General features: G+C 53.6%; 2 protein-coding genes across 4 annotated transcripts in view; one reads left to right on the top strand and one right to left on the bottom strand.

Moving 5' to 3' along the window:
- The first annotated feature begins 4,716 nt into the window (after positions 1-4,716).
- Positions 4,717-8,161, top strand: Nkx6-2 (NK6 homeobox 2). The gene is made up of 4 exons (XM_021167529.2): positions 4,717-5,380; positions 5,461-5,633; positions 5,826-6,652; positions 7,916-8,161. Exons 1-3 carry the CDS (start codon positions 4,975-4,977, stop codon positions 6,078-6,080), a joined length of 834 nt encoding a protein of 277 aa, XP_021023188.1. The 5' UTR covers positions 4,717-4,974; the 3' UTR covers positions 6,081-6,652; positions 7,916-8,161.
- Inpp5a (inositol polyphosphate-5-phosphatase A) overlaps positions 7,885-14,144 on the bottom strand; it is a 186,765-nt gene continuing 180,505 nt past the window's right edge. For all 3 annotated transcript variants that reach the window (XM_021167526.2, XM_021167525.2, XM_029479152.1), the window contains 4 exons: positions 12,524-12,635; positions 10,117-10,185; positions 9,268-9,355; positions 7,885-9,183 (listed from right to left, as the gene is read on the bottom strand). In XM_021167526.2, coding sequence (XP_021023185.1) covers positions 9,275-9,355; positions 10,117-10,185; positions 12,524-12,635 — 262 coding nt within the window. In that variant the 3' untranslated portion in view covers positions 7,885-9,183; positions 9,268-9,274. The remainder of the gene's footprint in view (positions 9,184-9,267; positions 9,356-10,116; positions 10,186-12,523; positions 12,636-14,144) is intronic.

Below are 14,144 nucleotides of genomic sequence, written 5' to 3'. Positions count from 1 at the left end.
AACAACCCAGTCCAAGGTTGGCCCCCTGCTCCTTTCCGGAAAGGCTGCTCCTGACAGCCTGGATTGACCTTCATACCCAGAAAGCTACAGGAAGACAGGCTTGTGATAGAGACCAGCACCTCTCACAGCTCATGTGGCTGGAAGAATGTGCCCCAGGCCCCAGCTGCTGGCAGCACTTTCTCTGGAGAAGGGTTAGTCACTTTTGCCGAATCATGAAAGAAACGGGAATGACAAAATCTCCAGTTCATTATGTTTCCCTGAGGCTGCTCCTACATCAAAGCAGAAGGCTCCTGAGGAAGAGAATTGGGGTAACAGGGGTGGATGGAGCGAACACAGGGTGGGACTCACAGGGCAGAAGCTGCCTGGACAAGTTCAGTAAAGACAGCTGGGTTGGGGAAAGGACAGGGAACCCCAACCTCCATAGCCAAACTCAGAGGTCTCACCCTTCCCTGACACCTGGGTCCCCCCAGCCCTTCCTGCTGCTCAGGTAGCTCCCTGACAAGAAGCTGACTTCCATCCTGCCTCTGGCCCTCTTTCTAGCCCACCTCCAGCTTCCTATTGTTCCCATAGCAGCACCTGTGCTGGTCCAGAGGCCTCCCTGCCTTGGAGCTTCCCTCCCTGGCTCAGTTGAATACCAGGACCCCTTGCTGGGGAGTACTGCCTCCCTGTTCCTCCCAGAGCCGCCTCCTCCTCCTCACTTCCCTTTTAACAACTGTTGGTAGGTAAGACCAAGGTCTCAAATGGAGCCTCCATATACTGTTTTGGTTTTGCTGTAAGACTGTGCCTTGTTTTTAGCCCTAGCTTTGGCCGGCCTAGTATTTGCTATACAGACCAGACTGGCCTTGAACTCACAATGATCCACTTGCCTCTGGCTCCTGGTTGCTGAGATTAAAGTGTTAAGCTAGCACCCAACCCCTGGAGCCCTTTGGAACCCACTGCTCTGCCATAGGTTTTGCTTATTTAATAGCATTTAAGTCGAAGAATACACAGAACATGGGTCCTGTATCCACAAGGGACCTAGAGTGGGCAGCACGGGTCCTTGACTGGTCCACACTGGCCTCTTCTGGAAAGGGAGTCAAAGCAGATGGCAGCCATTGAGCAGGTTCCCCAGGACCTGCACCCCCTCTCTCAGGCCAACACCCTTCTCTCTACTCCTAAGGCAGTCCTCTGCCGCTGCGGGTGGGGGTTTGACACTAAGGGACACTAGAGGGCGCTGGAGAAAGGAGCATCCATTTTTTCAATTTGTTGGCTTTCAGCAACCCTGGAACACTCTTGAAAAGTCCCAGAAACCGTGAAGGGCAGGGTGCCAACTTAGGATCTTCACCTCAGGGCCTTTGTACCCCATCTTTTCCCTTTTATCCCGAGCCAGATGAGTGCTGTCGGGGAGTTTGACAGCTGTACTGACTCAGTGATTGTTTTGCTCTGCCCTTTCTCCGCCTGCTGGTGAAAGCAATCCCCGCCCCAAGTCTAGAACTGAGTCACTCACGGATATTTTGAGATGCATTCACACCTGTGCAAAGGACAAAGCTACTGATAGGCTGCAAAGACCAGCGAGCCGTGGCTAAACAGCTGGAGCAGTGCTAGCCAACAGCTTCGAGGATTGGGGTCTCACTCGCGCTTGAAGGCATAGTTAGTGTCCATAATATCTGGGCGCCTCTCAAGGTTGCAAGTCACTGTGATAATCTGTCCCCTCCCATGAACCCTCTGACAAGTCGGCTTCCGGGAGACATCCTTTCACAATAAGTGGGTCGCTGATTCTACCCTCCCGCGCTACTCCCTAACAAAGTTCCATTCGCCCTTCCCAAAGCGAATAGGAGACCCAGCCTTAGTTAGCTACCTTGAGGGCATTCACCGAGGACAGGACCACTAGGCAGGCACACAATAGCGCACAATAAACATACACAGACTAAGTGAAGTTCCGGATGGCGAACAAACAGTTTTCCGACCCCAGCTAAGTTGGCCAGCAGTCATCCTTAATAAAGATTTTCTTCAAGACCAGGAGATGGCGAACCTCTCCGCGGCCACACGGGTGGAGCCACCAGGATCGCATCTCCGTAGGCGGGCTGGAGGATCTAGCGCCCTTATGACTAGTTGGAGCTCGGGGGTGGGGGAGGGCGCTCGAGGAGGGCATCACCTTTGGCTCAACCCAGAGGGCAGAGCCTGGGGACGCAGGAGGAGCTCCTGCAAGTGGCAGTTTAGCCTCTCTATTTTTGCTGGCTGAGCTGGGGGCAAGGCGATTTAGTGCCCAGCCTTTTTAGGGGTAGGAAATGTCCCCGACACGCTAGGCAGGACAGAACGCCTGAAGAAAGCGCAACTCACTTCATCCTTCGGCCCGCACTCCCGCTTCATTCATCGGGCACACTGGCCTCACCGCACCGCACCCGAGTCTCTGATCCCAGAGAGAGCATGGCAATGAGTATCCAGACAGAACGCGACATCTCTCTCGACTCTGTGGGTTTCGCAGTCGGAGTGAGCCCGCAGATGTACACAGATGCAGGGCCGCTGGAGAAGAACAGCAAGGGAAGATCTTTCGATTGCCCAGATTTAAGGAAGTCTGGACAGGCCTGCGACAACAGCCAGAGTTCGAGCACAGAACTGCGGCACTCCTTCTGCCTCACTGCCCCGGGCTCTGTGAGCCTTCGAAAGGCCAGAGCACACCTACCCTGTCTCATAATTCGCCTCTCCGAATGCTGATTCCAAGGACCGGCGCTCTTCCTAGCTGGTTCGGATGTTCAGGGTCGGCTTGACACGGTGAGGTGGGAGGTTTCAGGACTTCCCACTCTGCCCGCCTCGCATTTTCCCGCCCCACCCCCATGCTGCTCAGAGCTCTGGGTCCCTCTTCTCTAGAGCTGGAGCCCCTGGCCTCCAGCATGGTCTCCCGCGAGCCCAGAAAAGTCCGTACTCTACCAGGGACTGTACTCCCGATGCTCAGATCCTCGGAGTATATGCGGTCGTAATCGAAGTGGAGCGAAAGCGAGGCCAGGGGCTGGTCTAAGGGCTCGAGGGAAGCAGTCCAGAGATCCCAGGGTACCATCAGAAAGCCCAGACTTTCCTGCGGGCAGTGTGCTCCGCGCTGGAAGGACCTGAGCCTAGCTCCGTTGCTGCTGCTCGCTGCTCGCGTCCAAATGGATCCTGAGAGTGTAGACTCAGTCTAGGAAGCCAGTACACTGAAACCTTTAGGCGCTAGGGGCCACTGCGTATGGGAGGATGGGTGAGGATCACATGTGCAAGGTCTTTCAGATTTCAGGTCCTGCAGAAGTTAGCGGGACCACAGCACTTATTTCCAGTTCCCGCCATAAAGTGGCTTTCCAAGCCTTGACCTGATGGAGACGCGTGGCGTAAAGACCCCGACACTAACTGTTAAAAAACGAAACTGAACTTCTAAGAGGAGCAGCAGGAGTGGACGTTAGGCCCCTACGTGGAGCCTTTAGGATCACTTTTGCCTGTAAGACAGAAACCTTGGAGACCAGGGCAAAAGGGGAAAATCGTTATTAACAAACTGCACAGGGCCTCTGCTTAGATCGCCAGGCTGGGAAACAGTAGATTCTATTTCCACAGGTTGTATCACAATCAGTACTAGGTATTATGAGGTTAACAGTAAGCACTGCTCAGAGGAGGAAAGAAATAAGCGCCAGCGTGCTACCTTCTCGGATCCTGCCATGCGCCGCTGCACTAGCTGGCTGCAATCTCAGTTAACCGCCCAACTATGGAGTGAGAGACCCCTGTACTAGAAAAGAAATTAAGGCCTAGTGGGCTCTACAGGCCGGGTCTATAGCCAGTGCTCTGTCCGCTAGACTGCAAGCGCATACCCAGCCGAAGTCAGTGAGTGTGGTGATCTTTTCGACCTGGTTCTTGAATTCCAAAACCGCTGTATTCTGGCCTGAGCTCCAGCTTGCCAGAAAGCAATAAACAGGCGAATTCTGGTCCTGGGCCTCAAAGTCTGGACATGGGTAACCTCCTCGGTGAGTGCCGAATAAGCATAAACGTTCGAGGGGGAAGGCCTAGCCTCTCCCAGATACCCCAACCCAACTTCAAGGATTTCAGAAAGGGAGGACAGCATAGGCTTGTGTGTGTGTGTGTGTGGGGGGGGGTAGTAAGGTCACCGGCCTTGCCCGATGTTGCCTGGAGCCATCTGAAGTCAGTTGACAGATTTTGGCAGATCTGAGGGAGCCAAATCTATTTGGTTCCTAGACCCCACCCTTTTTCGTTCAAAATCCACCCAGAAAAGTTATACCCACAAGTTTACAACAGCCCACACCACTACGAGCTGGGAAGGAGAAGGAACCCCAGTACAGGGCTTGGGCCCTGATCCGAGATGGAGTCCCCTGACATGTGGCATCCAGCCGTCCCAGGCTCTTCCCTGAACTAAGCATACTGAGCTTGAGCTTTCGGAGTGGGTCTTGAAATCTACATTCTTTCGGTCGATAAAATATGTTCTCGTATTTTTTCCTGATTTTCCCATTAAAACCTTTGCCTAACTAAACTCCCATCCAACGGGATTTATTTCATCTCTAGGGAGATAAATCAGGGGGCAAATTTACAGCCCCGGAGGCACCTGCCTCGCTAATGGGCCCTTCATGGAGTGCATGGCCGGCGGGGGCGCGCGCAGACGGGCCGGACGCTGGCCAATGGCCTGGTCGCCAGTGCCTTCAGCCAATCAGCGCGCGCGCCGCGCCCAGGCCCCGCGGTTATCAGTGCGTCCATCCCGCGCGGCGCCGCTCCGACCTGCCCCGGAGCCGCCACCGCCTCTCCCGCCGCCCTTAGTATCCCTGCCTTCTCTCTGACCGCCGCCCATTCAGCGCAGCAGCCGTCGGTCCTCTCGCTTTCCCGTAGGGGCCGTCGGCGTTCGTTTGAAACGCGGTCCACTCGTCCCAGCGTAGCCGGCGCTCATCGGCGCCGCGCGCAAACTTCCCGAGCCGGCGGGCGGTGGCAGCGGGGCCCGGATGGGCGCCCGGGTCGGAGGCGGCGGCGCCCATGGACGCTAACCGCCCGGGTGCGTTTGTGCTGAGCAGCGCGCCTTTAGCTGCGCTGCACAACATGGCAGAGATGAAGACGTCGCTGTTCCCCTATGCGCTGCAGGGCCCGGCGGGCTTTAAGACACCCGCCCTAGGCAGCCTTGGCGCGCAGTTGCCTCTAGGCACTCCGCACGGCATCAGCGACATTCTGGGACGGCCGGTGGGCGCAGCGGGTGGCGGCCTCCTAGGAAGTCTGCCCCGTCTCAACGGGCTCGCCTCGTCTGCAGGTGTCTACTTCGGGCCCGCAGCCGCCGTGGCTCGGGGCTACCCCAAGCCGCTGGCGGAACTGCCCGGGCGCCCGCCCATCTTCTGGCCTGGGGTGGTGCAGGGCTCTCCCTGGAGGGACCCGCGACTGGCCGGCTCCGGTAAGTGGCCCGCGCGGGATTCGGTAAGGAGAGGGGTTGGGCGCCGGCCTCGGACTGCGCTCACTGGCTCTTCTTCGCAGCCCAAGCCGGCGGGGTCCTGGATAAGGATGGCAAGAAGAAACACTCGCGGCCGACTTTCTCCGGCCAGCAGATCTTCGCGCTGGAGAAGACTTTCGAGCAGACCAAGTACTTGGCAGGCCCAGAGCGCGCGCGGCTTGCCTACTCTCTGGGCATGACCGAGAGCCAAGTGAAGGTGAGCTCGAAATGGGCCGGGGTCCAGCAGTATTGAGGCGGGGCCCGGAGTCCGCGTCCTGCGAACGGCCGCCGAGCGGCGGTTCGGCTGCGGCCGGACCGCGGAAAGCGCTGGCGCCAGGCGGGTCCGGAGTGCTGGTCGGGTGAGGCGAGCCTCGGTGCCCGTCTGATGATCCTTCCCCCAACCCCCCAGGTATGGTTCCAGAATCGGCGGACCAAGTGGCGCAAGCGGCACGCGGCAGAGATGGCGTCGGCTAAAAAGAAGCAGGACTCGGATGCCGAGAAGCTGAAGGTGGGTGGCTCAGACGCGGAGGACGATGATGAGTACAACCGGCCCCTGGACCCCAACTCCGATGACGAGAAGATCACGCGGCTTCTCAAAAAGCACAAACCCTCGAACTTGGCGCTCGTTAGCCCGTGTGGTGGCAGCGCGGGGGACGCCTTGTGAGGATGCGGCCAGGCCGGAGAACCCGAGAACCGGGACTCGCGGCATGCCCCGACGCCAGCCGCCCAGCCGCAGTGTGTATATATATTTTTACAGAATAAGTTATAAAGCGGACGTTGGCGCGGCCTTGGCGTGAGGCGCGGAGTACGGGGTTTGGGCCGATCACTTTGTATAATCAATAAATTATTTAACACGTCCTCGTCGGAGCCGTGGCTCCCAAGGCTGCACATCTCGTGTTTCTTCCATACGGAGCTGGCACCAGCGGGCGGGCAGGACCCTGCAGACCCCACCTAGCCTGTTCTCTCTGTGGGCGCCAGAGACTGGCGCAGGGGGGCGCGACAGTGCTTGGTGACGACCTGGGGCCCGTGTGCGCCTTTGGTTCAGAGGTTGAGTGCCTGGTGATGGTCCCAGAGCGCACGGTGATGGCAGCTTGCAGGAGCGCAGAGGTTGTGAGACTGAGCAAGCCCGGGTCGTGGGAAGGCAGCTTCAGCCCCCTGGGAAGGGAAGGACACCGCTGCGCAGTGCTTGGAGGAGCTGGGCCAGCAGGGAACTCAGTGGAAGAGACCCCAAAGCAGGTATGATTTCTATTTTCTGTGTAGATCGTTTTTTTTTTTTTTTTTTTTTTTTTTTTCCTTTACAGATTCGAAGGGAGACCCAAAGTTCTGCGAGGCTTGTCTCATTAAAAGCAGCTAGCACCTCACACTACACTGTTTTTCTTTTTAATGTATTTCCTTTTTCTCAACCTGGGGGAGTGTGCCCTGTTACTATGTGTCCTGGTTCAGGCCAAACCAGCACTGTCCTACCCTGGGTAGCTTCTGTCCCTGTTATTTTGTAATAATTATCTGTTTAGCCAGAATCCTAAACATTTTGGATATAATTACTAATCTCCAGCTGGGGGTAATAAGGCCTGAGGCTCTGCACCCTCCCTGGCCTCTGGCTATCAGTCTTTGACTTTCATTAGTAGAAAGCCTGGTTTTAAGCAGGGCTGCAGACATCCTGTGAATCCTGCCCAGGCACCTCACAGTCTTCAGCCTGTGTCAGCAGCCCTGACACTCACCACTGGCCTCTCAGAAGGCTGACAGGAGGGCCCTCAGCCACTTCAACCTAAAGAGCTAAATCCATAGGTAAGACCAGTGGCTCATGCCCAGGCAGCTAAGAGCTTGGTGCCCTCTCCACCCTAGGACCTTTCAGGGCTATAATTCCCTGTAGCAAAGCCCCATCTTTGGCCCCATACAAGTCCATTCCACAGCTCCACCTTAATGTAGTGGATGTTAAGTGTTAAGTGTGCAATTTCCACCTTAGCTAATCATGACAAAACTACTCTCTGTAAGGCATTGAAAAATATTTACTGGAACCATGAAAAGCCCCACGCTTTGCTTTGCCTTTTGTGCTGTGGCTTCGTCACCAAAGTTAAATGCTTCTTTTGAATCACTGACTTTCCTTAATAAGCAAGATTTTCCCCCCTTCTTAAATGGGGCAATGTGTTGTTTCTGTGTGGTTTCTCAGCCAAAGTTCAGAGCAGAGCAATGTTGATAAAGGTTTTGAGCGAAGCCAAAGAAAAGCTTTTGTTTAATTTCCACTAATAGAGTGAGGGAATGGCCTTTTCCACTACAGTAATTAAAAAAAAAAAGTCTAAGAGGTGAAAGAGGTGATTTTTCTGAGGGCTTGGTGCCCTGTGGCGGAATGGAACTCTGAAATTCCCAGAATCAGAATGGGCCAGAGCAAACCCGCACAAAGGGGGCCACTCCTGTCACTTAGCATTTCAAAGGCGAGGGAGAGGGAAGGAAGGAGACTAAGCAGCAGGAACTGTTTTCACCATGATCAATTTTATTGCTTAGGAACCGAGCAGTCACTTCCAGAGGCCTTCACGGGAAGGACCCACAGCTGGAACCCACGGACAACCGCTGCGGTCATGGCACATTGGCAAGCAGCGACCATGGCAGTCACAGACCCGACCCTGGCATCAAGGACACAGGCCGGCCTTGAGTGATTTCTAGGGAAACCGACATTAACTCGCGCCTCCGCCCCATCCAGGAACTGTAGTGTTCAGAAGTAAATCAATAAAAGCACGCTGTGTTTCCTCAGCAGGCTCCGCAGGCGCCTTCTGTGGTTCTCAGTGCTGGGTGCGAGTCCAGGCAACAGGCTGTGCCCAGCATCACCCGTCACTTTTCTGCCAGGTTTACACACAGCCCATGCTAGAAGCAATCTGTGGGAAGTGGACGAGGCTACTTCTAATTCTCCCACGAGATTATGGTTTTAATGTAGGCTACTTGGCACCATAAAACGGTAACAAAAGACAGACAAAACGGTTTACAAAATTCTTAAAAGGTACACCCAGGCTAGCTATAAACTTCACATTCAGTTCTTAATATTACACAGAAAAGGCAGAAGAGTGACAAGCTGCTAGTACAGGCAGACCGCAGGGCCCCTCGCCCTGGGCACTGGCTAGGCCTCGTCTCAGGAACAGGTGCCGACTGCTGATGGACTCGCCATTCATCTAGACTGCGGTTCTGCCTGCTCAGGACACTCGTGCACTCATACTGGAAAGTATACTCAGCATAAGTTTTGGTAAGATTTATAAATTATTTTTAAAAAGTATATATTTATATGTATTTATATATATAAAAATGGAAAGCAGCTGCAGTGTGATTCTCATGCCACGTAACATGGCAGTAGAGTCAGACCTCGGGCCTCGGGCTTGGGCACACGTGGCAGCCTGGCTGCCTGGGCTAGTGCCCGGCACACTCCTCCTGGCAGAGAGGGACGCTGGACACCTGGGGCTCTAAATGGAGAAGCTTCCTCCACAGACAATTGTTAAAAATGGAAAACTGTGAAGTCTAAAATACAGGCGCTCTGCTGTCTGTTAGAGTTTTGGCAATAGGACTGTGGCTTGATTACACCCAATATGTCTACAATGTCACGTGACAGACACGACAGTGAGGTATGTGAGGCTTTCCGGAGGTCCGGAGGCTGAAGCGAAGTGTGGGGCCGGCCGTCTAGCAGGTGAGGCTTGGGCGGTTCCGATGCAGCTGTTAGGAGGATGAGTTCGATACACTGCTACAGGGAGGCCTCTCGAGGATCCTCTCTCGGCGCTGGCACCTCTTCCCTGTAGTGGAATTAGTCATTTGTTAAAGGATCAAACACACCAGGAAAAGCTGCAGAAAGGAGAGCAAGGAGGAGCCATATTTACCACCACGTCACTGCACGACACAACACTTGTGTACATGGGCGTGAGGTTTACCTGCCCCAGGTGCGATTCGGAAGGCCAGGAACACCGGCTGCAGTGGGAGAAAAGGGGAAGGTCAGCACGCCCAGGCTGCTGCCCCCTGCTTCCTGGACTCTGGGCCCCACATCTGAGCATCTAGAACTGAGTCCAGAGGAGTAAAGGCCAGTCATGTGTACAAAGCCCAGACTGAGACAGCCAGCCTGGAGCTGGGCCATGAAAGGACCCACATAACCTCTTTGAAATGTAAGGAGGGTAGGTTCCAGATAGAACTTCCCTCTGTAGTGTAAGGAACTACAAAGGAAGGACCAAACACCAAGGACCATAGGCACCCATGACTAGCGTATGTGGTGTCCCTAGCTCAGAGCCCTTAGATAGAGAGGATGTGGACTTATCTAATTTGGCCGAGATCTGTCACCTGGCCTCAGTGTCGCTGGAGACTGGGCCACTCTGGGTTCAGGGGCAGTCTGTGTATAATCAGTGCACACCTGTCTGTGAGACGTGCATTACCACACTCTCACAGGTGTGAGCTCAGCATAGGAAGGCCAGGAGCACAGTCCCAGTGTACACTGAAGAAGCAGCTGGTCGTAACCAAGACATGATGGCTTACACACAGTGGGATTCTCTTCTGTTATGACTGATACTTTCTTCTCCTGCTTACCATCCATCCACCCATCCTTTGGTATGTTATTAAAACTAAATTAACTCAGACAAACTTTGCTTGCTTGGTAAAGCCAGTCTAAAGAAGAGGCCCCTCACTCCCTTCCCACCCACAGGGGTTCAGCCCTTGGGCCCCAGAAACACTGTACAAGTCACCTTGTGGTCTCCCATGCAGACATTAGGCCCGATGTGGTCGTAGGTGGCAACCTTCTCCTCGCTCTCTGACTGAAAGTAAACAGAGAGAGGGGGTGTGGGAAGGCTGAGGCAATCTGCGGTCCTGCCAGGAGGGACAGGAAGGGGCTTCAGGATATCCTTGGTATCGGAGAGGTTGAAGGGGGCCTTACTACATCTCAGCGTGTGGCTGGCTCTTCTGCTGAGAGGAACCCTACTTCTAGAGAAGAGGGGGGCAGATCAGCCTAGGGGGTTAGGACTCCCCCAGGCCTCCTGTGCCAGTCCACTGGTCAGCACAGAGCCCCAGGCTCTGCAATTAGTGCCACCCTGACCTTCCTTTTAAGGGCGTGTCCTTATGTGAGTAGCTCATCTGTTTCCCATTTCCCCTATTTACACTTGCTTCTGAAAGCCTGCTTTATTAACCTAGAGCATGCTGTGTAAAGCCACGTATGCATATTAATTAACTGTTCCATGAACTTCCTGCCAGACCCCTGGCTTTGGGTTGGTTTGTGTCAATGCTAATCAGTCAGTCAAGTCTGACCAGGCTGGAGTTTTATACCTGCAGCTGAAACATCTGTGGCGATAAAGTTAAAACTGACGTATCTTTAATGCAGTGGGAAGCTTAAGGTCAGATTTACTTTCCGGTATGGAAACATAACCTTCAGCACCGCATGCATGAACACTCGCCCATCTTTCAGGAGCATGTGGCCGACTCCTCGGAAGTGGGGAAGCATCCATCAAACGCTGCATGGTAAATTACAAAGGCAGCATAAATTTGTGGGTTTTCAGCTGCATAGTCTTTGGACAGATAAACAAATGACAGAGGGGCTCAGACAGGACGCAGGCACACCTCACTGAGCATTCGTCACCGAGGCTCGCAGGCACCCTGCCGCCTGGTGTTTTAGGACTCGGGAAGCAGAACAGAACATGATGAGGGCACTGGCGCATGGCATGATGGATGGTATTAGAGGCAACCTGAGGAGCTCTGGAAGTGGCTCACTGTGGGCCCACGGGAGTCCAGCCTCTGCAGGCAGAAACCCCTAGAGGCTTTATTCTCAGTGATGAAGGGCAGGGCGTGGTCTGCCACTGTGGCTCTGAAGTATGAATCTTGGGTCTAGAGACGCATCGATGTGTAGGCATGTTACCTTTCAGGAGCTGTAGATAGGCCCCACATGGCCTCGCAGGCTCTTGGCAGTCTGAAGATCACTAATTTAAGTGCGCTTATCTTAGGGACCTTACCACAAGCTCCACTTTTTATAATCTTAACTGGTGGATGACATCATTTCTTCTGTCTACCTCAGTCCCATGGAGGGGCTGAGACTGCCTAATTCTTTTAGTTCTGTCTCGAGGGAGCCAATGAGTAGGCCCAGGTCACAGATAATATAGTTTTAGGTTCCGGAGTGGGCTTTTCTCAGAGATAGCACCAAACTGGGGCACATGCCCCATTCATGAGGCTAGACGTAGAACTGTGTCAAGACTGCAGCTTCTGGCCAACATCCTTCCTCGGATCTGGCATTCCTGCCTGGAAACCCCTCTCCATGGCCAAGACCTGAACAGCATCTGTACCCAGCATGCCCTGGAGCACAGGAGTTGTGAAAAGTCTAGCATCTGAGGGACAATGGCTACCCAGTGAAGACCAGCAGAGCCTTAGGTAGAGGATGACAGACCACAGGCTGGAAAGGGGCCTTGAGGGCTGCAAGTGTGTATGTGTGTGTGGGTATGTGTGTGTGTGTGTTTCACACAGGGACAGCCTGCAGCAGCTCATGAAAATTATGATGCAATTTAGGAGCAAGGTGAAGGTGGGACTCCGTGAGGGGCTTCTCCTCCGCAGCACAGGCTGCAGCAGCAGGGAGAGCAGCAGAGCATACACAATGCCCAGCCCCCACCTCCTGACCAAGGGCCCACGCCTCAGCCTAACCATGGCTCTACCTACACTGTTCCAACCACTGCTCCTATATGAGTCTGCTCTTTTGACTGTGAGGTCTGCATGGATGGGACCGAGAGATAATTCAGACGATGACACTTTTCAAGACATGTAATTTACATATAACATCTGGGAACTGGAAAACAGGAAATCTGAAAGCCCTCCCTTCATCCAGATCCTGCTGAGTAGTTGCAAACTGTTCTTGCTTTACATAATCTGTAGGCGCTTCCATGAACCCCCACAGGAGTTCCACAGAACACCACACAATAAATTACTGTTAGACCTTGCTGTGACCAGGGTCTTTATGCTTCTAAAAAGATGACAGTGGCACCTGCCTGTACCTAAGTGCTAGCTGAGAGATGACTAAGCACCTCTCTCCCACTCATCTTACAACCATCCGAGCACTTGATGGAAGTATCCCCAGGATGGGTGGTCCCTGTCCTTGGCTAGCCCATGGCTCCCTCCTACCTTAAGAACCAGCTCCTTGGCAGACAGGGACATGAGGATGCGATCACACCAAGCAGGGCATCTCGTGTTCATGTACTGTTCTCCCTGGCTGGAGTCCTCACTGTACGGGTAGCTGTGGAGACACAGGAACAAAATGTTAACTAACTCTGGTCCCAGCAATCCTCCAAGTTCTGAAGGGAAGGGTGTGCTGCTATCCAGGAAAGAGTGCACACAGAGAGGTTTCTAGGATATATAAAGCCAAACTTGAAACCTAAGTGTTCCCATCAAAATTAATTCTCCCTGCATGTACCTGTATATTGCATGGGTCAGGCTGGCTGGTTCCTATATATACCTCTTACTCATATGGAGGCCTCTGTGCTCAAGGCCTGAGCTTGTGGAGGGGCCACCTGCCTCACAGACCAGCATCTAAGGAACCTATCAACTCACCATCTGTAAGACCCCAGTGCGCATGGCACACTTGCTGGACTGTGCTGCAGAACGAATCCCAGGCAGCCCTGGCTTGGAGATAGCCTTTCCCAGCACAGCCAGGCTCTACATGCTTTTTGGACCATAGGGCCCTCTTTCAAAGTGCACTGTGGTTTTTTTCAGGTCAGTTCCAGAGCGTCATGCTCATTTGTTTCTGCTGACCTGGCCCCACCCCCACTGCCCTCGAAAAGCTGAGGCGCTAGGACTTCTCCAGACCTCAACCCTCTAAAGCTGCCAGATGCCATGTGATGTGTGTGTCCTTCACAGAGACCATGGCTTGTGACCCATGTTTCTCGTAGGATTATCACTTTACTTGATTAAAGTTACCTCAAATTAGGCTAAAAAACAGTCTGTGTAATTCATTCAAGTAACACTGTCACTTTAAAGAATAAAAAATCTCCCAGGCTTTCTTTTTCAGAAAAAGCAAATGTCCAACGGCCAATTCCATTTCTGTACACTACAGTGACAGTGACCTTGTTCAAGTGCTCCTCAGTCTACACAATGGGTTGTGAGTCAGAGGGAGGATCTCACCGTGAGCACGCACGCTGGCATGCCCACTCTTGAGCAGTGTTGTGAACGGCAAGATGGAACCACATGGTCTTCCTGGCAGGAGGTCACCTGTTCTCAGTCCCTGTACTGCTTTTAACACTGGACACACAGCTCAGCCAAGGCATTAGCATTGTGGGCAACTTAGCCCCAGGAGCACGCATATCACAGAAGGAGGCTCACTGAGAACACACCAAGGATGACTCCTGATCCTCCTGCCTCTCCTTCCCAACTGTTGGGACTGCAAGGGGGCATCAGCATGCTTTGTTCTCTTACAAGTCACAATCTCATATCGGACAACAGCTCTGACACAGTTCCCAACCACAGGTCACTGTCCCTGGACACCCTGATGTCTTGGAGACCTTGTTGGATGCTCTATGGCTAGCCCAGGTACAGTGTCTAGTGGAAATACTGAGCTCTGGGTCTGGGGATTATTGGTGACTTCCCAGTGAGTCTGTAGATATGGGAGTTCTGCCTCCCAGGCACAGTGAATATGAGGAGAGCTTGTGTAGACCTATGAAGCCAGGACCATTAAGAGGTAAGGAAGAGCCCTCTGTCAGCAGGGGTGGGACCTGTAGTCACTGGCTAGACTAGGCTCCTCCATGAGTTA

The sequence above is a fragment of the Mus caroli genome, chromosome 7, assembly GCF_900094665.2.
Source record: "Mus caroli chromosome 7, CAROLI_EIJ_v1.1, whole genome shotgun sequence".
Taxonomy (NCBI): domain Eukaryota; kingdom Metazoa; phylum Chordata; class Mammalia; order Rodentia; family Muridae; genus Mus; species Mus caroli.
The sequence above is the reverse complement of the archived record's forward strand: the minus strand, read 5'-3'. Positions and strand labels throughout refer to the sequence as shown.

Excerpts from the sequence above, each read along its gene's own strand:
- Nkx6-2 (XM_021167529.2), top strand. The coding sequence starts at position 4,975 with ATGGACGCTAACCGCCCGGGTGCGTTTGTGCTGAGCAGCGCGCCTTTA. Across the intron at positions 5,381-5,460 it reads CCCGCGACTGGCCGGCTCCG|CCCAAGCCGGCGGGGTCCTG; the intron begins GTAAGTGGCCCG and ends TCTTCTTCGCAG. Across the intron at positions 5,634-5,825 it reads TGACCGAGAGCCAAGTGAAG|GTATGGTTCCAGAATCGGCG; the intron begins GTGAGCTCGAAA and ends CCAACCCCCCAG.